Source organism: Crocodylus porosus, unplaced genomic scaffold (genome assembly GCF_001723895.1).
Source record: "Crocodylus porosus isolate Cpor-Errol unplaced genomic scaffold, CroPor_comp1, whole genome shotgun sequence".
Classification (NCBI taxonomy): domain Eukaryota; kingdom Metazoa; phylum Chordata; order Crocodylia; family Crocodylidae; genus Crocodylus; species Crocodylus porosus.
In genome coordinates this window covers 60,812,597-60,837,426 of record NW_017728931.1, presented here as the reverse complement: position 1 = coordinate 60,837,426, position 24,830 = coordinate 60,812,597, and the positions used below count along the sequence as shown (strand labels likewise).

Genomic DNA, 24,830 nt, shown 5'->3' with positions numbered 1-24,830 from the left:
CCACATCTTAGTGTCATCAGCAAATTTGAACAGGGTGCTTTTTACCCCCTCGTCCAAGTCACTGATGAAGATGTTGAACAGTGTGGGCCCAAGGACCAAGCCCTGCAGAGCCCCACTGCCCACATCCCTCCAGGTCGAAAATGACCCATCCACCACCACTCTCTGGGCGCGGCCAGTTGGCAACCCATTTGACTCTGTAGGTGTCGACACCACAGTCCCCCAATTTTTTAATGAGAATGGGATGAGAGACAGTGTCGAAGGCCTTCCGAAAGTCCAGAAAGACTATTCCACTGCTACCCCTGCGTCTAAGGATTTGGTGACCCGGTCGTAGAAGGTCACCAGGTTGGTCTGACAGGACCTGCCTCTAATGAACCCATGTTGGTTGCCCCTAAGCATAATCTCCCCTGCTGGTCCCTCGTGGACATGTGCCAGAATAATGTCATGTTATTGTGTGACAAGGTATTTAGCAGAATTTGCAGATTCACTGGAATCTGGCAAGGCTGTGCCATGAGTGCTTAGGAACTTGTATAATGATTCTACTTTGTTTTACTATACCTGTGGTGAGACGTATTTCTACCTGATCGTGACTGGTGATTGGTTTATACTCTGGGCTAGCATAAGTTAAGGTTTGAGTTAGATTTACTGCTAAAGGAGTGGCTGAGGATGGTTTGTAGTTTTGGGAGTTTTTATTGGACCTGAGGGTTATGGTTAGCAAGAGAACCTGGTTTTTAATGAGGAATTAGGTCATAGCCAGGAATTAGCATAGTTTTGATTCAGAAATTAGCAATGGAGTTAAGATAATGATTTTTTAAGTCATACTACCTGGGACTGTGACCTTTTCAGCAATTATCAACAGGGCAGGCTCTAGAAAGCACCTGAACTTGAGACTTCCAAAGGAAATGCAAGGTTCTATAGGAAGTGACAGCAGCAGTTGAACAGATGATGCTTTTCTTTCTGACCATGAAATTACATAATTTCCCAGGAAATGTCCTTTAAACTGTCACCCTACCAGCAGGCACTGTGCTCTCAGGTAGGCTTACAGAGCAGAGGGGCATCCTTCACTGAGTCATCTTCCTTCTCAACAGAAAGAGTTTATGTGCTTTAATCTATACAATATTTTGAAATGCCATATAGAAATACCTATAAATCACTCAGTTGTATTTTGTCTTATAATTTTTGATTAATAGTCATCTTAGATATAATCCATTTAATAAAATACAATGTCAAAGCTCCAGTGGCACTTAAGTGTTAGCCCTGGCCTGTGGCCAAATTCCAATTTGAGAAATTACTTTCTGCCTACCTACATTCTCCTTGCAATTTCAATTGGAGAAATTATTCTTCACTTCCTCTTCTAACAATGATTGTGTAATATTGTTATGCAATGCTAAATTGATGCTACGTTCCACTACAAGGACAAGAGCATTTTAATGGAGAATGAACTAAGAGTATATACATAAAATTATTTTACAGGTATGTGTATGTACACACACATATGTAGACGTGTGCATGCATGCATGCGCCTTATAACGGGGTGCTCTCAGGGCCAGTCTGTCATTGGTCTGCCCATCTGTTTCTGGGTCAACTGCCCACCTCCTCTCCTGCCATGCCTTGATGATACATAATTATGATGTTAATTAGGCAGGAGGCTTCCCATTCTTACCCTGATGCCAGGGGGCACTATCTGCGGCTCTGTTCCTCCCCTACACCACAGCCTAAGCCTTGCAGATAGCATCCAGATAAGACAGTGCTCCCAGCCTACAGCCAAACCAAGCTTAGCCCTCGTTGTCAGGCCTCAGACACAACACATTCATACTGCCCTCCTCTCAGTAAGGCCTCTCACACTCTGCCCCCTCTCACGGGATCTCTTTTACACATTGCCAATTTATACTGCCTTGCTCCCTCTCTGAGCAGGCCCCTTTGGCCATAGGCTTTACCTAGTGCATGCCTTGGGTGGCAGATGTACAATCTTTTGGGCCTCTCCCATGGCCCTCACTGGGGTAGTGGCCAGCCAATTACTTGACCAGGTCCAAGCTTGACCTGGCCCCTCCCGGGGCAACTCTATACACACTCATACACACATATTGGGCTCCCAGCCTCTCGTTTCCCCCTCACTGGGGCTCCTCATCTCTACCCCCTCACTGGGGCTAAAGGGCTTACCTCCCTGGTGGGGGCTCAGGTGGCCATAGCCATGCCTGGCCCCATCTGGGTCTTATACCTTCTTTGGGCTAAGGTGGCCATAGACATGCTTGGCCCCCTTATATCCACAGTGTTGTGGGGGCTAGGGGTTAAGGCACCCCAACCCACCTTTTACGAGGGTGGTAGTGGCATGGAATTTCCTGGGGGCTTCCGTGACAGTGGGAGCTCCACCAGGTTATCCACTCCCAGTAGGATGCAGTTTTAGGTCGTCCAGGACCAGGAGCCTCCAAACCATTCCCTTAAGCTCCTGCCCTTACCTTCAAGATGTTTCATACAGCTTTTCAGCCAGGGAATGTTTCTACCTGGCCTGCCAGCAGTGAACTACTCTGTTTATATAGGTGGCCAGAATTCTAAAATGGCTGCAGCAATCAAGCACCTGATGGCTGCTTGACTCAGTCCTTAAAGTGGCAGCCACCAGCAGTGCCCTGCCACACACCTATGAAATCATTATCTCACACCCAGGGCCGACCCTAATGGGGCACGGGACTCAGGGCAAATCAGCCAGTGCGGGGCCCCATTAACACTGTGCAGGGCCTGTGGGACCCCTGCAAAGGTGGGGAATGGGCTGGGTCTCCCCTGCATCTGGGAGGGCGGTCTCCGCACTTCTTCTGTGGCATGGGGCAGAGCCGCCAGCACCAGATGGGCCCTGTGGGCAGGACCATGGCCACTGCCTGGCTCCAAAAGGGCCACTCAAAGTGCGGGGCCCGAGGCAGTTGCCCTGATTCGCTGTACCCTAGGGATGGCCCTGTTCACACTATTGCATATTAGATATCTCAGAGAAAGAGATATAAAGATAACATATGAATTTGTGGTGATGTATAAATGGTTTTATTGGGCTGAAGTTATGTTTGGGATAGGTACTTTGCTTAGTAGTGGCAAAACCACAAATGTGGCCCAAAACACTTGATTTACACTGGATACTGTATATACCAAATAATTTACAGATAAAAAGTTTTAAAGAAACTTTATCAGAAGTATTAATGTTATTTTTCATTCCTTGTCACCTGAAAAGCTATTCTTATTATTCAGCCAACTGACAAAGTCAGTTGATTTAACATCTCATTGTTCTTCACTCCAAGGATATTCATGATCATCTCTCCTTTTTAATGGTCTTGATGTTCCACTAATTAAGCTAACCTTTATTTGGGCAAGTTTGCCCTCTGGTATCTGCTCATGGTCTCTTTCTTCCTTTTTCACAGCGTTGGAAACTCTTTAGGTCTTTTCAAAATCATGGATCTACCTATGGAGATCAATCTTCAGCTGCAGCTAGGGTTTCAAATTTAGTTAACCAGGAAGAAGAGGGTGAGTCACCTGAAGATTAGGCTCTGTCCTTGCTCTATGCAGCCATACTTTTTGAAAAAACTACTTTTCTAAATTCTGCCTTTCAAAAAAGACATGCGTATTATATTCTGAGATGTTTTGTATATGAGAAAATATAGTAGCTGTCAATATTCTATTTAACAAACGGGCCCTTTTTAAACATGTGAATCAGTCCTAATTTCTGTGCCTATGTTTGTTATTGTTAATTATTCACTGATTTGTCTGTGAAAAGATTTCACCAGCGATGTTGGCCATGAACCATTCCTTTTGTTTTTGCTTCTTGATTAGATGGCTTAAACTTTATTTTGAAACAAAATTGTGAATAATTGCTAAGGAATATTCTTATTTATTCTTAAACACTTCTAGTCATGTGTGAATAGGGGTGTTAGCATGAGTAGTATCCTTGATCCTAACTTTTCTGTGAAGAGAACTAATTCACATGAAGATTAGATTGTAAAGGCTACAAACAGACAACCAAACAATCTTTAGAATTTGACCAAACGTCTAAGAGCACTGGTTTTGTGATCATTAACCAGTTCTGTTTAGTACCATGAGCCCAGTAGTGCAGGCCTCAAACACCCAAAAGAACCTAACACATCTCTTCCTCCCCACCCAAATTCCCCTCCCAGTGAGTTCAGGTATGACTGTGAATTACATGAAAGGCTTTCATTGCAGTGTCTTCAGGGCTGGACACAGGCATGGGCGAACCAGGTGGCCACCCAGGGCCTGGACAGAAAGGGGGCCTGAGAATAGTGAAAATAATGATTATTATTATCATTATCTCTGGCAATGGGATGCCCGATACTAAAAGTTCTGCCGGGGCCACCAGGAGTCTCTAGGTATGGTGCTGTCTACTTTATTAAGTTTGGCTAGAAACAAATGTCTTGCCCATTGGAAGGGAGACTGGTGTCTGTCTTGTCCCTCTTGTAGCCTGAGTGATTATGAGGTATCAGACCTTACAGTTCTGAGTAGTAGCCTATAAGCTTTTTAGGTCCATATTCTTAAGGTGCTTACTAGGTGCCAGAATATTTAATTTAGGCACCACTAACATTTTCAGAGCTTCTCTTCAGATACCATGTGATTGTGTTGGCTCCTGAGTTTCTGTGGGTTGACATTTGCAAAGCACCCTAAGTGCTGATGTCACCCGACAGCTAATGAGCCTAACTGAAGCCAAAACTTCTGAGACTCTGAGCACAACAAACAAATTAGGTAGTCCCCCACCTTTCTTCCCAGCAGGGCCCATAGGTGTGCTCAGAACATGCCTAACATAGTTACCTGCCAGCCTTTGCATTAGGAGTGTTGGAGGTAGACCATAGCCAACTGAAGGGGCTGCAAAACATCCTCACAAGACAGGAGAACAGGGAAACATAAGGTAAACATGAGAAAGAGATTGAGTGTGAGCAGGATGCAGAGAGAGGGAGGGTTTCAGATGTGGCATTAGCTTTCTGAATGGCTGTCCTGCCATTTTGGCCACCCAAAATGAAGGAGAAGGACCCAGTCATTCTGGAGGGGGTGGAGAGCTGGCAGCTCTCCCTGGGCACATACCTAGGATGTGCTGCCTCAGGGTGCCCCAATGGACTACTTTCAAGCATGCCTTTTGGTGTTGCCCTTTGGTGGGGCCAGAGGGTCTTTCTGTTGTCTCCTTGTAATGGTTCCTTTGAATTTAATGTTATGTTTGTTGGGGGGAGGACAAGGAGTTATATGTTTTGGAGCATAGCTGCAGACCTGTAGGAGAGGGGGCTGCAGGCTTGGGAGGGACATTGGGAAAGCGGGGAGGGATTGGCCCTGAGTATGGAGGAGTGGAGTGGGAGTATGTCGGCCTGTGGGGTGAGGGGAGTGGGAAGAAGTTGGGACTGCTATGAAAGACTGGAGAATTTACTTTTATGGATGCAAGGCAGAACGTGGAACTGGGGAGATAAGGTGCAGTTTTCATGTTTTGGGGTGTTGTTTGGGGAGCCTACTCTTGTTTCTTATTTGTGGCCTGTTCCTTATTTATTGCAAGCTGTCCTGAGCATTTCTAGTTAGGGTGGGATATATTATTATAAATAACAATAATAATGCCAGGAGTGTGTTTATAATCACAGAGTCCCGGTCCCTCACACCTACTAGACAGGGTGTATTAGAGGGACTGTAATAAAGTTGAGACTGTTTCTGGTGAGGAGCTCAATGACAAATCATGGTATGACTGCATGTGTCTCTGGCCCCTTGTACACATGCAGGTAAAGGTGTGATGGGATCTACTGCGTGATTCACGCAATTGTGCCTCCTGCCATGCCACACATGCATGGCAGGAGGTTTGATTGTGGGATTAAGCTTTAGATCCCATCATGCCTTATCACTGGTCCAGTGGGAACCCCATCCCGGACCCCCCCAGAACCAGCAAGAAGCAAGCTTCTGCTACTTGGAGCCCTCTCAGCTGCGGGGGTCTCAGCTGCAGGATGCCCCATGCACCCCTGGGTCTGGGGGATCACAGCAGCTGCAGTCTTCCAGGCTCGGGGATGTGTGAAATCCCTGAGCCCTGGGGATGAAGGCAGCTATGATTTCTAGGACTCAGGGGTCTGTGAAATCCCCAAGACCTGGGGATTGAGGCAACTGTGATCCCTAGGTCTCAGGGTTTTCATGACCCCCACAAACCTTAAGGATCACAGCTGTCTCAATCCCTAGAGCCTAGGGGTTTCATGTACCCTGGAGCCCTAGAAATCATGACAGCCATGATCCCCAGAGCCCTAAGGTTTCAGATTGGGCATGATGCACCCCTGTGGCTGGGAGCCCTGTCAGCTGCCAGGGCTCCTGGCTGCAGGCGAGACCCTGCTACACATGCAAATTAGATCTCTATAGCAACCAGCTATAAACTTAGTACACATTTTCAAGGTCTAATTTCTAATGCTCATTGGAGCATTTTATCATGTGATAGCTACTTTGCATGTGTAGCTCGACTTAAGTAACTGTGCAATTAATCAGTCAATTGTGCAATACCTGTAACATGTGGAGGCGGCCTCTGTCTCCTTCACACCACAAGGAGAAGGTCTATGGCTGAAGATTATGAGCAGAGGATGGTACCTGTCTCTGGCCTGTGAGTCAGGTAGCCCCCTTTCTCTCCCCACCCTTCTTCTCAGCACTTGCCACCTAGTTAACTCAGGCCAATGGCAGTCTTCTGAAAATTCCTTTCTTAGGCACCTGACTATCTTCATGTATCAGTTGGGAAGGCTGGGCATTTAGTCCAGGGCTGAATATTCCACCAGATGGCAGGTTGCCTATGGCTTAGACCAGGGCTGTCAAACTCATCAGACCCCAGGGGTGGATCTGGGTGTGGGGGTTAATGCATTTGTCTTTCTGACCCCACTGTTGACACCCTCTACCCCCCGGTGGGGCTTCATACCCTAGATTTTGGCATTGGCCTCCATTCCCACTTGCTATGCCCCTGAATTTCTGACCCCTCTAGGAGCCCTGTGAACCAGATGACATGGCTTTGTGCGCGGGATCCAGCTCATGGGCCAGCTGTTTGAAACCCTTGGGTTAATTGTTGCGACGCTAAGTGCAGTGAAACCTCAGGACCTTAGGGATGTGGGCATGAGTTCCTTTTTGCCTGGCTCATTCAGATGGAAGTTAGTGATTGCCTTAGTTCAGGGATTGTCAACCGGGGGTACGCATACCCCCAGGGGTACTTAAAAAGGACATGGTGGGTACGCATGGGTAGGTGGTTGGGTGGGTGGGTGGGCAGGGATGGAATATGCCCTGGGACATGGTGGCAGCCTCTCTCCTGGCGCCTTCCCATACTTTGCTTCTTACTTGGGGGAGGGGGAAAGAGAGGTGCATGCCAGGAGCTGCCAGCCCCACACAGCACACCATGGCATCTCCTCGTTTCCTACCTCAGCTTGCTGTCTGTGCCTGCTCCCAGGAGCAGTGGCGGGGGGGGGAGGGGGGGAGGGCAGTGGGTGCCCCTCTGTGGGCTGCAGATGCATTGCCTGGCTGGCTGTGGGGGGGAGGACAGGGCTTGCATACAGCAACTGCCACTGTCCCATGCTGCTGGTGCTGCCATGCCCTGCACTGCTTTCATGCAGCTGGTGACATGTGTGACTCTGTGGGCTGCTAATGCACCTTGCACCTTGTGCGCTGCCTGTCAGCAGCCCACAGAGCCACACATGCAACTGGCCATGGCAAAGCGGTGTGGCAGCAGTGGCATGTGGATGTGGCAGCTGCTGCGTGCTAGTCCCGCTCCTCCCTGGCCAGCCGAGTGGCATGTATGTGTCCCGCAGGGGTGCTCTGCTGCCCTCGCCCCCCCGGCCCTGCTCCTGGGAGCAGGCACAGAGACACGCTTCCCCCCACCCTTGATCTGCTCCCCCAGCCCCTTCCCTCTCCCCCGCCCCTTCCCCCCCACACTTACCTGCTGGTGTGTGTGTGTGCGCACATCTCCACATGTCTGTCTGCGTGTGTGCTTATGTCTGTGTCCGTGTCTTTGTGCGTGTGTGTCTGTCCCCTGCCTGCCCGGCTGCAGCAGGCACATCGCGTCTTGGGGTAGTGGGGTGCAGAGTCCAGCCTGCAGCAGCAGCTGTCTCCACCCCGTGTACAGATCCGGGAGGCATGTGCACCCCGGACTTCCCCCCCCCCCCTTCTGGATGAACCGCTCTCAAGGCTCCATCCCTCACTCCGCCCCAGCTGTGCTGCCTCTACCCCTACCCCACTCCCTCCATCACCATGGGGGCCTCTATCTGCCCCCTTAAAACAAAGAAAAAATATAAAGGGGTACTTGAGCTGAAACTTTGAGGCAGAAGGGGTACATTTGGTTAAAAAGGTTGAAAAACGCTGCTCTTTAAGAGGAGGCTAGATAAACACCTTGCTGGGATCGTTTGACCCCAGTACTTTCCTGCCATGGCAGGGGGTCGGACTTGATGATCTGCTCAGGTCCCTTCCAAACCTACCAACTATGAAACTATGAAACGATGAACTATATAAGAGGTGCCCCCACCTCCCATTTTGACAAAACAAGTTTGTTGTTGGGTATGAATGCAGAACAGCTATCACGTTTGTCAGCATAGTTCCTGCATTGCTAGTGTCCAATCCAGTGCTTTGTAAAGCTCTTTGATATATACATAGTGTAAAACAGGGCCCCTGTAAAACCAGATTCTGTTCTGTGAGCATCACAAATATCTATTGCCTAATCAAGTGTAATATCCAATGTGAGAATAAACAGAGAGATCACAGGAGACATATTTGAAAGAGAGCAAATATAACATTAAAGTGAGAGAGTGAGAATGAGAGAGTGGAAAGTGTATTAAAGTTAATAAAGCGTCGCAGTAGTGGGGATCACATTTCACTGTGAAGGAATCTAATTTAGTGACTCATAATTGGAGGATAACCATCCTGCTGCAGTGGAGCTCACTGTTCATTTTGCCAAACTCTCAAAGTCTCTTGGTTTTCCCTGTGAGCTTGTTCTGAGAAAGAGAATCCAGAAGAAAGGCTGGAATCGATTGAAATTTCATCCCCACAGTCCTTTCAGTCTATAAGTAGATTTGGTTCCTTCTGTGAATATTTATTATCTATTTATTTATCTGATGGTATTAATGCAGTGTGTGTACTCTCTGTCTGGCCTGGAAATAAGAGACCATGAACTGAACTTAAACTTTCTTCTAAGCATTATCAGGAGAAAATAGTTCTAAACAGTACAAGTAGAAAACTAGTCATGAGTTGACCACACAAGCAACAGTGTTCTGTAATCAGGTATTGACTCCATGCAGGGCAACAGAACAAAAAGCTGGATTGTTTTCAACCTTCTCCAAGGTCCTGTCAGTCTCATTGCTGCTGTTATGGATAAACTGTCAGTGCACCTGGAGAGGGAAGGAGGTTTGATAGAAGTATGTTAAGTAATGACCAGTACAGGGATATCCAGTTGGTTACTTCTATTTTATCTTCTCTGCAACACAAGAACAAGATGATGACAGCTGGTGTCGCTGAAAGGAAATTCTGGTATAGCTATCATTTAAGTCACTGTTGCAGAATGGATTATTAAGATGAATAGCTTCATGAGATCCATCCATTTAATGAACAGCCTTCCATAATTTGAAATGCATAAAGCTCCTTTCAGAGAGTGAAATGGTCTCTTGAGCTGGGTACGGGCCTGAGAACCAGGAGTGCTTGAGTTCTAATTTCAGCGAGCCTTTGTTTCCTTGGTGGTTGTAGGCTAGTCATAGATTAAACACAGTGCTCTGGTTTCCAGATCTGTAAAGTGATGATGATAATACCTCAAAGAGGTATTATGAAGATTAGTTAGTTAAAGTTTTTAAAGGGCTTTGAAAATGAAAGGCATGATATAAATGTTAAGTCTTATTAAAGCAAGACTGAATAAACTATCAACTGTCCTGCAGGGAGCCATCTGACGCAGCCAGGGGTTGAACTGATGACCTGATAGGTCTTTCCCATTTCTAACTGTTATGTTTAAAAAAAGAAGTTGACCTTTTTAGGTTGTGGCTCACAGGAAGATCTGCAGTTACACCACCTGGCAATGAACATTTATAAGGGACAATGGGTTTTATACTTCAGGCTAAAGATGGCCCCTAAATGAGTTTAGGAGGAAGAGTCTCCCATGTGCTATATAGCAATGCATAATTGGCCATCTGTACTATGAGCCATGCTGATGAATTGTGTTTCCACTCCTACAAAATGGCTTAGGTGTAGTTACCGTGGCCATACTCACATGCCCTGTCCCTGCCAGTGTGACATGACTTACATCTGTGGGGAAGGGTGGAGGCCGCTCAGTGAGTTGAGAGGGGAGTTCTGCCTCCAACAGATTTTCAGTCAGTCTTTGGCCTCTCAGCTTAATACTGCCCAAAGGGAAAACTGGTGGTAAGTGTGTGACAATAGCTTTTGTGCTGGAGACATATGCACAGACACAGGGCTGTCAGCACCACCTTGTTTCATAAAGGCAGCTGAATAGCCATGAGAGGACAATAATTTCCTATTTCTGTTGGCTTGAGTCTAAGGTAAAACCAGGCCTTAGTGATGACAAGTTGTGTATTCTTTGCTGAATCCCTTTAACTTTTCACTCTCTTTCTTCTCTCTTCCTACCTCTGTCTTCCTCTGAACTCTTAAACAAAGGTTGCTCCTGGATGGTTTCATCCAAAGCCCACTGAAATTAATGGAGAGACTCTTGTTGATTTTTTGTGGAGTTTGGACTAAGCCCAGGTACTGGACACCAGCATGGACCAAAAGTCTGACTAGAAGTGGGGCTTTTGCACCCCATGGATCAATGATCTGCCTTGAAGGATGATTGCTGAATGGATTTGTTGGTTAATCACTTTCTCTTTCCTTCTCTCTTCTCTCTTTTTTTTTAGGGAGTGTAAGAGCTGAAGATGAGGCCCAGGGCAGAGTGCTATTCTCCACAGTTTTGGCTGGTGTTGGCAGTCCTAGCAACGACGGGTGGTGGGGCGCGTGCCCAGAAGAGCCACCCCAGCATTGGTGTTGCTGTCATTCTCGTGGGTACCTCAGACGAAGTGGCCATCAAGGATGCCCACGAGAAAGATGACTTCCATCACCTCTCAGTGGTGCCCCGGGTCGAACTGGTGGCCATGAATGAGACAGACCCCAAGAGCATCATCACTCGCATCTGTGACCTCATGTCAGACCGGAAGATTCAAGGTGTGGTGTTTGCTGATGACACAGACCAGGAAGCCATTGCCCAGATCCTGGACTTCATTTCTGCCCAGACCCTCACACCCATCCTGGGCATCCATGGAGGCTCCTCCATGATCATGGCAGACAAGGTAGAAATGAGCTTTCTTCCATGATGAATCTGAAGGGTTACGCTTCATATACTGAGAAATAACCTATCAGGTGGCCAAGTGGTTATGGGGCTGGAGAGATTTGCTTCAAGAAAAAATTAAAAGAACCAAATATATGTAGCATGGTTGCATTACAGCTAAGAGGAGCATATGATCTGTGCAGAATTATCTGAAGTATACAAAGACCAAGGAGAGAAGAGCTGTGGAAAGGGATATGCTGCGGAAGGGGATTTCAATACTTTTTTTTTCTTTGTAAAGCATAAAGAACCCTTTAAAGTTGTGATTTTTTTAAAGATTTCCCCCCACCCTTTATTTTACCTTAGAAATTTCAGGGTTTGGCTGGGAGGGGTCCCGCTCCTTTGGGAGGTCTCAGGGATGGTTACTGTGACCTCTCACATCTTAATTGAAAGAGGGTGAGGAGCGAAGGTTTAATAAAGCCACCCTCTTTCCAAAACATTAATTACTTATTGGAGTTAAATAGGTATTAACAAGCAAACAAAACCGCAGGACAGACCAGTCTGACTAATGATCCTTTTTCATTTCCATTTAGCATATCTTTCATTTTGTTTTGTTATTCTAATTCCACTAGTTTCTCAGTCAACAAACTGCATTTCAGCAAAGATAAAACTTGAATTTCTACTGCAGAAAGCAAACAGCTCCCCCCTCTAACCTTCCCTCCAGTTGGCCAGAATCCCTGTGATCACAGTAAAGGGGTGGGAGTGCAGCCAGTTTTGGCCTGCTGATATTTCCCCTAGCTTAGGAGAGCTGTCATCTGGCAGAGTCAACGTAGCTGGACCCAGCACTGACTCTCATGTGGCACAGGTGTAGAGAAAGTGGTAGGCATGGGATGAGTTACAGCATACTCCAGCAATCTCCATGTGGCATACGTTTAGTCCCTTGAGGCCACTGCCAGCCAGAATAAGCTGCAGTTGGCCCTTGGCTGTTCTATCTTAGACAGGAGTTAGGGTATAGTAGCCCCGTTCTTCTGCACCAAGTGCTTCTCCCTGTAAAAAAGCCTATAGGCCAGTGGCTTTTGACAAATCCCATGCTTTTTCTCTTTGCAGATCAACTTTAAGGTATCTGACAGTTATAACAAGACACAATCGGATGTAATTGCATGAGGGAAAATGTAAGCTGGCCATTAAGGAAACATTTCCTTAGAATGATTTCCGTTAGCCTGAGAAATTTGAACTAACTGATTTTTCATCTTGTGAATAATTAATCCATTTTTTGCATAGTTAGGAATAAATTAATGACAAATACCCTTTTTCCCCTCATTATTTGAGCAGCTTTATAGTTGGACAAATAACATTCAGCAAGTAATGTAGTTGTTTTTTTAATCAGTCTTTGAATGAAAATAATACATTTTTCAAAAACACTTTTTTTCTTGCCAACTGATGAGCTCTGTATACCATGGCCCCGCCCAGGCCTTTCCATCTGAGAGGAGAATCTGTCAACAGCTCTGTGGGCTTGATTCACTATGGCCTTGCACTTTGGTCAGTCAGTGAAACTAGGGAAAAACAGATATAGAACGGAATGGAACGGTAGCATTTTACACTGGCTGTACACAGGTGGAGATGACAACACTAGATACAATGCACTGGAAAATTGGGTCCCTTGGTTTTAAATTTGGTGGTCCATAGTTTGATTGCGAACAATATCACTGTCGGTGGATTTAAAGCACATTTATACTTGTAGTGGAATTTGGCTCATTAAGTTGTCATATACTTATATTCATATAATATATATATATTATACCTGCTCATGGGTTTTCCCCTGGGAGGGCAACATGTGGTCCTAATGTTTTACATTGCCCATTGATTTCTACAGGAAATATTGGTAGTGGGCAGGACACTGTGGGGGGATGAAGACTGGGGTCTCTTTTCTCTGCAAAATTCCTTTTTACCTCATTTGCCTTTTGCACGTTTGTGAGCAGCTTAAAGTTTCCAGTTTTATAAAAAATCTAGAAGATTATTTTTTTTAAAAAAACCCATAACTCAAAATGGTTGACTTCATAAGTGGGTAATCCTTAATGGATAAGAGCTACTTGGTAAATTGAATAGTATATATGTGTGTGTAAATATAGGGAGGGATAGAAAGAGAGCTGTTCAAATATACACACAGTATTATATTTCATTAAAAATAATGAAGTTATACTACTAAGTGCTTAATGATCCATTTCCACACAGCTGAATGATAATGTCTAATCTCGGTTGTTTTTTAGTCAGATTACTCTAAATGAGTTGTTCAGTTACGGCATGATCCTGCAAGGCGCTCTGTACTTCCTGTGAGGTGCTGAATGTCCTTAACTTCCACAAAAATCAGTTGTGGCAAACTATGCAGCCTTTCAGAGATCCAGACCCTTATTTTGCAACTCCATAATGGTGCACCTATATTATGCACACCTGTAGTAAACCACAGATCAAAATCTGTGAAACTGCATAAAGTAAACTGTGCAGTTTCTTAGGGTTTTTTTTAACCATTAAAAAAAAAAAGGTTCATACCATGTTCTTTTGCAAAAGATGCATATGAAATTCTGATTTACTGCTATTGGAATTTCATGGCTTTGGCTCAGCAAATTTGAGTCCAAGTACAAACAATTTATTTTGATGCAACATTGAGTTGGACAGTGTGGAACCCAAACGGTAGGAGATTAAAAAATAAATCCAACAAGATTCCAACTTAAAAGTTGACTCTACCACATTGTGCATATTATGTGTGACAGGTTAGGTTATTAAATCTGCAGCACTTACTTCCCCTAAGGGTCAGATATTAAATGCTGCATTACACAAATAGATGCATTAGTGAATTTTCAGGACCTCAGCTGGTTGGACTAGGATCACTCTTAGACACCTAAGTCCACTTAGATGCCCAATAGGTGGAATAGAATCTGGTCCTGAGTGTAATGTGGCAGAGTTAATTATGCTGTTGGACTTCTATTTTTGCATTATTTTGACTGGCTTTTGTTCAAATTCATATGCTTAGTATTATATTAATTTTGTTTTTATATATATAATAATGATTTTTACTGGATCTTTTTGGAATTATAACTATTTGTGTGGTGGGTGTATGCATATATGTATATGTAGTCTTTTGCATACATTTTTATTCCTTCTTTTCTTAGTGCTAATGCATCTATTTCCACCTCTTTAATATATGCATTACATCTATAATTTAGCACTGAAGAAAATGGCTAAGTAATCTCTTTGGATATTGAGCCCAGTATTTATCTTTGGGAACAAGTACAGCTCAGGCATCATGAGTACAAGCTTCTTACCAGTACAATGTACCTGAAACTTTCTGTGGAGAGACCACCCTAAAGAGTAAGAAACTTGCTGAGTTATCACTGCCAATTCAATCCTTGCAGTCTCTTATGATTATCAGCATTATGGTGCCAGCTATTGCTCACTGTAAATATTTTAATTCAGACCTCTGTCACCTAGGAAATGGACTTAGACCACAGAATCCTTTTGGAAAGATCGTGACTCAGAAGGAGATAATTTTCAGTTACCACTGATCTGTTAACTTGGAATAGGTGAGATGGAGGTGATAATCCACCATATCCAACTTCTTGTACCATGGATCAAAAAACTTGTGTTTGTGGAACTCCATAATCTTCTCACTTTTCTCAAAATTGTTACCCAAACCTCACTTATTCTTGTTTTGTTTTTGTTTTATATGAACTGGTTTTTTTTTCACTCCACCTAACAGCTTTCTCTAATCATGTGCTGGGGGTGGAGTTTCTCTTTTCTCTTTATTTGGGTTTTAAGTAGAAATTCTGTCCTGCTGTAGCATGGAAGCAGCTGATTGACAGGGATGAGTTGCAGCAGAAAGTTGCAAACCAGGTTTCATTCTGATAAGCAACTACAATGGTATCTTGTACTGGCAGACCTAAGACAGGAAATCTAGGAGGGACTTTTCCTCATGAAATTTTTAATATTTCCCACTATCACTTTTGGCCAGAACTTAGAAGCAAAGAGACCTTCGTGGAAATGAAAAATATAACAAAAGAAAAGAAAAGAAAATGAATTGTTCATTCTGGTTTGGGCCAATTACAATTGTGTCAGATATGGTTCAGTTACATTCCAGAAAAACAAACCACTTGGCTAACTGGTGTCTTTAATTATTATATATAATTTATTTTTGATAGGAGGGAAAGCAACCCAGTTAATGATGGAAGGGGAAAGAGGAGGAGCAGAAAATGCCCTGGGGACTGTTGTAGTACTGCCAACAAATCTCATTTCTGAACAGATGTGCCCCCTGGTATGTCATCCCAGATCCTGCATATTGCTCTTGCCAGTGCTCACTCTGAGTAGCCTTACAATAATGCAGTTGTGCACATGCCATGCAAGGGAAAATACTGGGCAAAGTTACAGGGATTGTATAATTAAAACTCAAAGGCTTTTTTTTCAGGAGCCCTCTATCCAGTACATGTGCTGAAACCAAGAGAAAACACAGAAATAGTATGGTTAAATAAGGACCTGTGGTTAGTGTAATTAAGAAAATCTTTAACTTTCAAACTTTCAGAGGTAGCTAGCTAGGGCTGTGTGGAGAATGGAAATCCTGTTTCATGGAGCATTTTTAGATTTCAGAATTTGTTTTCATTCTAATTAGAAATGAAACCTGAACATTTCAAAATTGCCTGTGAAAGAAGTTTTGGAAGAATGCTTATTTTGCTTGACTCAAAGCACTCATGCCTTCCTAAAGAAACTGTGGAATCTCAATCCCTGGAAATTGTCAACATCAGGTTAGATAGAACCTTGGCTGGGATGGTTTAGTCAGGCACGATCCTGCCCAGTGCAGGGGGCTGAGCTAGATGCCCTCATGAGATCCCTTCCAGCCCTACTTTCCTATGAACCTAGTTCATTTAGACAAAACTGAAGACTTTGTTTTGATTTCCATTTTATTTTACATTACATTTTATTATTATACCTAAAAATACAATCGCACAGAATTTTGAAATACAGAATTTTGAAACAAAAAGCATAGAAAAAGGGAATAAAAATAATTTGTTTTGAGAGTGTAAAAGCAGGATATTTCAATATTATTGGCTATTCCTCACTTTCCTGCCTCCAAAACAAAAATTCAGTAAAACATACTTGCTTTTGGGAGTCATTTGATTCTTGCTGGAATTGCATTTCCTGATAGAAAGAGTTTCATCAAAACTTTCCTAACCTGTTCTACTAAATAACAAGAAAAAAAAAGCTTTAAAAAATATTTTAAAAAATGGCAGTTCTTTTTTAGTCTTTTAATCTTTTAAATTGAGGTGTGATCCACTTCTTTTACTTAAAATACTTTTGCTTTATTTTGTCCCTAAATCATAGCTCTGTCTAGCTGATAAATAATGAACCTAATATTTAATTATGATTATGATAACAACTCTTCCCATCAGAGATGGGAAAGGCCCAATTCTGGCCAGTGACACCTCTGAGCGCAAGGAGAATCCAGGTAGTGCCACAGAGCTCAGCTCTCCATAATGAAGCTGTCCTAGCCTATATCACATCACAGTAAAAAAATGCAGAGTTGGTATCCTTTCCTTGGCCATTTATAGCTACTTATAACCTGCTCTGTCCAAGAGCGTGGAATTCATTTTCCAAGACAACTGTGATTTTGTTGTACTTTATTGTGGCACTGTTTCTTCAGATTACATAAAGTTCTAAACCTTCCCTCATAGCTTGAATTGTAGCCCTCAAAATCTATCTTGAGGTCAGAAGAACTTCAGTTAACCTCTCTAGACTATATTTTAAATCCCATTGCTGCTAGGTTCCAGCTGGAAGAAGAAATATTGAAATAAGTGTGTGGGAAGTATGTTTGGTTTCATAGACAGTTCCAGCCTATTTGGGATCAGCTGTGGTATTCTCTTGGGAAGAGCTGCTTTTCCTTGCTTTTTATCCCGAGTTTGCAGACAGGTGGTATTTGGATAAACCTCCACACCCCTGAGGGCTTATCTAAATAAAACCTAGGGACCTTTTGAGATCTGACCCATCATTATTTTTAATGGTTATTATAACAACTTTTTATTTAAATACAAAAGTATTAAATCAATTTGTGACATCCTCAGTCAGATGAGAAGATCAGTTTCTCCATTCTGAAGACAGCAGACCTTTCATACAACCCCAAGCAGTTTCTTGTCTCACAAAATCTAAATTAATTACACTCAAATTTGTCCCTACCCAAACTGGCCTCAAAATGAAATTGAAAACCTGGAGTGTGAAATTGACTGATACCGCTGCCTTAGATCCTTATGTCATTCATCAGTAACTGCAGGACAGAGAGAAACAATTCTTTCCAGGGAGTCTCTTACTCTGCCTTTTATTTTGCTTCATTAAGCAGGTTTGGCAGGAATGGATTATAAAGGAATTAAGGGAGTTAAAATCACGTGGCCTGGAAAAAATAGAGGACACAGGAAGAGATAATATTGTAGTTTTTAATGTTTTTCAGGCCCTAGAAGGATTGATGCATGAGAAGAGATTACAAGATAGATAGGTAGACATACAGAAAGATAGATACTCTGTGTGTCTATATAAATGCGTATATGTATATAATGCATATATGTATACAATATATATATTGTTGCTTGGCTAAAAAGTTACTAAGGGAGGCTGTTGTCAAGATCTGTGGATAGTGGGTGGATATATACTGAAGAGAGGAAAAACATAGCTGTTTAAGTAGGAGCAATGGGGTTAAATTGAGCAAAGGGATCATTGAAACTGGAGATCAAGGAAAATATTCACAGACAGCTCTATTAGACTGTGGAGGAATCTTTTCTGGGAAGTGGAAGAAGCCACATCACTTAAGTTATTTCAAACTTAGAGTGGACTAAGCCTTGGAAAATGAGCAGTAGGGATCAAGCATCCCTTAGCCAGGCTGTGTATGGAGGGAATATGGACAAACTGAGAAAGAAGAGCAGGCCAGCAAGGCACAGAATATGTGAAGAGGGAGAAGTAGACAAGGGAGTCCTTTTTTCTGAACCTTGGATGATCAAAAAGTTTTATTAAAATAAAATCTGCGAGGCAGTTAAAAAACCCCCAACAAACTGTCATGATTCTTTCCTCTCTGTGCTGCGGTCATAGCTCCTGGCCACGTATCTGCGGTGTTCCTCACGCTAATTATAAACAGAAGTTTCAGAAAAAGCAGAATGGGAAAAAACATTAAGGGAATGGAGTTAGATGGAAAATGTAAAAACAGGAGAGAAAAGGAAGGTATATGAAACCTGGCAGATTATTTGAGGGAGGCATTGTGGCCAGCAGATACAGCACAAGACTGGAAGTCCAGAAGGCACAGTTCCATTGGCAACTCTTAACATACTCAACATATGGGCAGTATGACTTGGGGAAGTCAGTCAGCCTCTCTCAGCTGCAATTTCTTCATCTACAAAATGGAGATAATGATATTTCTGGAAAGTGCTTTGAAGTCTATTAAGTGCAAAGGTGTAGCTCATTGTTGGGTACCGATTAATTAATTATTGTAATTGAAGTAAATATGATGCTTTTATAAAAATGTCTAAACTTCAGGAGAAGAAGCTGACTAGTGGGTATCTGAGTAACTCTGGTGTGTAGGAAATATTATAATAGGCAAGGCTGATTGCATTGCCTATTATTAAGGTTGCCTAGTTATTCCCATTCTAAGACCCTAATTTTAATTGCCTATAACTAATAACACTCTGGGCTGAAATTTCTGCCTGCCTTGGTAGAAAATTTTTATATTTTGCAAAATTTCAGCTAAATGATTCAGCTTATTCCCAGAATAAAATTGGAGAAAATATTTGTAATTTATTTTTCATGTTAAAAAAATGTCAGTGACTTTCTTAGACAAATCTAGCTTCTCTGCATGCTTTGGAAGAAGGATTTGACATTTGGGACATGATTTTGTCATTCCTGTATGAATTTGCCAAAATTTGACTAAGTAAAAAGCTTTCAGAAACACCATTAGTTTTGCCCTGTAAAGGTTCTTAAATTTCTTACAGGATTTTGTCTGAATTGGGTATGTTCCAGCTGGGGCTCTGTAGGAATTCCCCAGCAATTTTATCTCTAGGCTGCTATTGACTACACAGGACTGGGTAGAGGACTGAAAGCAGGGAATCTGTTCTTTCCGTGCTTTCAGTGAGGTCCCTGCAGGACTCAGACAGCAAGATGGAAGATACCGCCTGATGCAGATGCTGAGCTGGCAAGAGCCGAACCTGGAAGAGCAGGGGATCAGGAGAAGGAATTGATTGGGAAAAGGTTCCTGGACATGGCAGAAACTGGGACGGAAAGCTAGTGTGGGGAAGTGGACTGGGACTAGGACTTGGAACATGGAAAAACTGTTGACTGGGCAAGGAGGCTGGGGCTGTTGGAGGCTAGGATTGCGAACTGGTCATGGAGATGGCAACTTGCTGAGCAAGGAGCTGGGGACTGGAGCTGGGGACTGCGGGGTGACTGTGACTGGTTTGGCAAAATGACTAGGATTGAGAGCCAGGGGCTCTGTGGTTGGCTGGGCACAGAGGCTGGCAACTGGGAAGGGAAGAGAGAAGCCAATAGGTGTGAGAAAGACTCAAATAACATAAGGAACTTAGCGGGACACTAGGACTGCTTGGGCAGTGGGAATGGGACTGAGAACCATTCAGTTAGGGGAAAAGAGTTAGGAAGGGAAGAGACGAATCACATGGAGAGCTGGTGTGAGTGCAGGGAGAGGACCTGGGACAGGGAGCCAGTGGGGAGACATTGAGATGAGACAAAGGAATCAGGGGAGAAAAATTAGGATAGGGAGCCAATGGGAAAGGGAAACATGGCTTGAGGAGCAGTAGCACAATGAAAAGTGGAGTGACCAGGGAACAAGGTCTGAGTATCAACCCTGGGAAGGTTGCAAAAATACCAGCGACTGTGCTGCTGGCCTGGTCACTGTGAGCTGCAGCTGCCACCCAGGGAGTTCCAGTGTCCAGTTATCACCTTGGAAGACAGGCAGATCAGATGAAGACTTGAGAAGGGGAAACTGGGACTGGCTAAGGAACAAAGAACTGGGGGTGCTGAAGAAACTGGTAAGGTCAGAAAAGGACATGAGGGAGCAAGAGGGAGACTAAGGCTGGGGCACAGAGTTCAGAGGGGTGAAACCACTTCTTGCTGGGCAGGATGACCAGGACTGGGGTAAGAAGCCTGAGAAATGGAGACTGGAACTTGTTATGGGAGGAGACTGGGACTGGACCTATTTGAATTAAAAAGGCTGTGGGCGTAGCCCACTAAAAATTGGGGGCCACCACTGGTTGGGCGGCCAGAGCCTTTAAAAATCCAACAGATTATGGGGGACAAATCATAAGAAAACAGGGTGTGCACATGAGAGGTCATAGGGCCAAAACAAGTGCTCCCTGGGGAGACTGGGACTGGAACAAGAACAGGGTTGGGAAAGAGACAGGACTGGAACAAGCCCAGGTTGGAAGGGAAACGGCAATCTGGGTTAAGAGTTTATAACTCACTAGAGCACAGTCCCCTCCAGATCATGGAATGGAACTCAAGATTCCTGACTGTTCCCATTCCTCCAGTGTGAGCAAATATCTGTGAGACCCACTGCAAATTTCCCATTCTCCTTTCATGCTGGACTACGTAGAGGATACTGCTGCTTTCAATTACTCCATTAATTCAAGTGTCAGAGGCAATCTAAGGGGTCTAACCTTGCTGCTGACCCATTTGTTATCAATAAGGTGCCACGAGATGGAATTTCTGTTTGTTTAGGGTACTTTGTTAAAACCCAGACTTCTCACAGGTGATCACTTATTGTGTGCACTCACAGTATGGGTGCCCAGCTCAAGCCTCTGGAGTGTGCTTTGCAAAAGTGCTGAGCACTCACAATTGCAACTGAGCTAGGTGGGAGCTGTGCTTTGAACATGTTGAATGTGACCTAATCATAAGTACTATGAAAAGCTGGGTTGTAGGAAGCTCACACTGGGCTCTGCAATCAAGGCAGCCTTTGACCTGAATCTAGGGGTGGTCAATTATTTTGGCTAGAGGGCCACTTACTGAGTTTTGGCAAGCTGTTGAGGGCTGCTGTAGCAAGAGCTCATCCTGAGAGGGGTCGTGATACACCCTTGTGGCTGCTCAGCCCTTGCCAACTTAGGATTCTCCTTGGGCAAGCTCCCCTTGACTCAACCGCCATGACTTGATGTTATTATCTGTAGAGATTGCCCCAGGGCTTCCCAAGATCAGTCTCTCTCATGACCACAGGTGTCTGTGTTCATGGCCTTAAGGCAATACCCACTCCCATTCCTCACAGATGACATCCTGACACCTGTCCATTCTGAGCTTTGGGCTCCCAGCCCCAGTCCTCACCCTTCCTGGGCTATAGGCTCCTTGGCCCTCTCTGTCTCATCTTCAGTCTCCCTAGACCAGGAGTGGGCAAAATGTGGCCCGGGGGCTGGATGCAGCCTGCCAGACCATTCTGTCCGGCCTGTGGGGCCCTTAAAAATTTGGAAAATTAATATTTATCTGCCCTGGGCTCCTGTCATGCAGCCCACAATGGCTTGCCGAAACTCAGTAAGTGGCCCTCCACCCAAAATAATTGCCTGTCCCTGCCCTAGACCTTGGTCCTGCTCCTAGGCCAGTTGAGATCTCCATTCTCCCCAGTCCCAGCAGTCTCTGGCAGTGATCCCTGGTCTTCAGTCTAGACCCTGGCTCCACTACTAGGCCAGCTGAGATCTTTGGGCTCTCCTGGCCTTGCTGACACTCGTCCCTCTTGGTGCTCCAGACCTCTGGGCTCTCTGGCCCTATTAAAACATGCCCCTCTCTGGGCTTTGGCTCCCTAGCCCCACAGGCTGCATACTGGGCCCTCCAGCCCCAGGCTCTGCCCCTCTATGGGCTACGGGCTCACCCATCCCTGTTTCCAAGTCTACCTCTTCCAAGGCCTGCTTCTCCAAGCTACGGGCTCAACCGATCCTGTTCTCAGGTTTGCCTGTTTCCAATCTCTATGCTGCTTACTCCAGCTCAGTTGTTCTACTAGGAGCCCTGCTGCCAGTAGCTCCTCTCTCTCGGGCTCCCAGGGCTACAGTCCTTGACCAGCTCAGGCCTTGGGCTTCTATGCCTCAAGCCCAGCCCCCTTCCGGTCAGGAGACTCCCTAATTGGCTGCCACACCTGTAGGCTGCTTTCTGAGCAGCCTCTTCTCTTAAAGTGATAGATGCACCAAGAGCCCTGTCACAGTTGCACACATAAAATGAAACGTGAAGATATCACTTTAACAAATTATAGATAAAAAAAAAATCATATGGTAAAAATCAAACATCTACTATAAAATATTGAATTTTATTTCAAAAAATAATTTTTGTTCTGATTTTTTGAATAGCATAGGTAGAGGATCAGAATAAATCCTGAGCATAATAGCTTAGAATAAAGTCTTAGTTTTGTATATTGACAATTAGGTTAAAGAAAAACAAACTCACTCAATGGGAAGATGGAAGTCTCTTATGCGCCTCTCTGTGAGTACCCTCGGCATTGCCGCAGGCTCCCAAGCCACAGGCAGGTGAGGTGCTGTTGGCCCAGCCCAAGCAGGGCTACCAGTGCCTGAGCATGGCTCACTCAGGGCCTGCTGTGTGGAGCCAGAAGGGTGGGCAGGCAGGCAGGCAGGCAGGGCTGCTTCTGTCCAGCGTACCCTTCAGAACCAGCGGAGCCACCACCCATGCCTCCCTCCTATGAGCCAGATAGAATCAATAGGTGGGCTGGATATGGCTTGTAAGCTGCATTTTACCCACCCCTGCCTTAATCTCTCCGTGCCTCTGTTCTCTCTCTGAACAAAAGGACCAGCCTCACCACTCCCCTCACATAGGTGCTATGAAAATAATTTCATTCATCTTTAATGAAGCTGTCAGATACTGTCTTTTTTAGATTCTTATATGGAGTCCCTTGCTATGGTACGTGGATGTCATGCTGCCAGAACACTGCTGTGACAATATTGCTATTATCTTCATTTTTAAAGAGATAAATGTTGGTACAGAGAGGCTAGCTGACCTGACAAGGCCAAACAAAAAGCCCATGGAAGAGAAAAGAACTGAACCCGAACTGCAGAAAAAGACTTGGGTGTTACAGTGGACAAGTAGCTGAATATGAGCCAACAGTGTGCCCTTATTGTAAAGAAGGCAAACAACATACTAGGCTGCATTAGTAGGAGTGTTGCCAGTAGACTGAGGGAAGTAATTCTTCTCTTCTGTTCAGCACTGGTGAGGCCACATTTGGAGTACAGCATCCAGTTTTGGGGATCCCACTACAGAAAGAATGTGGACAAATTGGAGAGAATCTAGCAATGGGCAATGAAAATGGTGAGGGGGATGAGGTGTGTGACTTTTGAGGAGAGGCTGAGGGAACAGGGCTTATTTTGTCTGGAGAAGAGAAGATCGAGGGGGTATTTAATAGCAGCCTTCAATTATTTGAAGGGGGTTCCAAAAAGGATGGAGCTAGACTATTCTCAGTGGTGGCAGATGACAGAACAAGGAGCAATGGTCTCAAGTTACAGCAAGGAAAGTTTAGGTTAGATATTAGGAAAAACCTTCTCACTAGGAGGAGGGTAGTAAAACACTGGAACAGGTTACCCAGAAAGGTGGCGGAATCTCCATCCTTGGGGGTTTTTAAGACGTCCAAAGCCTTGGCTGGCATGATCTAGTTGGGGCTGGTCCTGCTTTGACCAGGGGTTTGGACTAGATGACCTCCTGAGGTCCCTTCCAACCTTAATTTTGTATGAGTCTGATCTCCCATATCCCAGTTATATGCTATAAGCAACAGGCCATCCTTCTTCCTGAGTTAAGGGTACTGTAGAAATGTCCAGAAGGTAGTGAATAATTCTGTCTTCTGAGCAGGGTATGTGAACACTAAAGCCCTGAGGAAAAAAATTGAATATCAAATAGCTATTCCCTGCCACTGGGAGAGGCAGAAGTCCCATAGAAGAAAGAGTGTTTGTTTTATCAAAAGGAACATCATAATGCACAAGCACAAGGGTGTGGTTGTGTGCAGGGGGTGAATTAGGATTGTACAAGCATTGTGGCATTTCCTGACCTTTTAGTGCTTTAGTCCTAACCTTAGTAATGTGTCATAGATCTCTAGGCATGAGACAGGATGCGTGGAGGAGACCATGTATTAAAAGGTTAATAATAATATAACTAAGTTTACAGAGTTTTATAAATTTGCAAGGATACATTCAGGTAGCCAGACTTGTTAATGATCAGTTTTGCATATCTACCAAACAGACCTTTTCAACAGACTGGGAGTTCTGTCTGTTAATACATTTTTTTTCCCACCCATGCTTTTCAGAAGGGGACCAGTGATTTGTGCCTGACAGTTTTGGGGTAGAGCCTGGGATACTGTAAAGAGGACTCAGGTGTGGTGAGAGCTGAGGACCAGCCCTCTGATCATCAGGTTGCTTGAAAGGGATTCAAGCTGGGGTCCAAGAAATCAAAGGACTGCAGATAAATGCTTTCTATTGTTCGTGTTGGCAGTTCTTATTAGGTGTCCATGGAGCTGACTCAGCCATGCCCTCCTGCAGCCATTTAGCCTCTTTTTTACTAGTTTTAGGATGGGATACTGGGAGAA

General features: G+C 44.4%; 1 protein-coding gene across 1 annotated transcript in view; it reads left to right on the top strand.

The window, feature by feature from the left end:
• LOC109315955 (glutamate receptor ionotropic, NMDA 2B-like) overlaps positions 1-24,830 on the top strand; it is a 191,182-nt gene that overhangs the window by 50,369 nt on the left and 115,983 nt on the right. The window contains exon 2 of the mRNA XM_019543918.1: positions 10,845-11,273. Within this exon, the coding sequence (XP_019399463.1) occupies positions 10,863-11,273 (411 nt within the window). The 5' untranslated portion in view covers positions 10,845-10,862. The remainder of the gene's footprint in view (positions 1-10,844; positions 11,274-24,830) is intronic.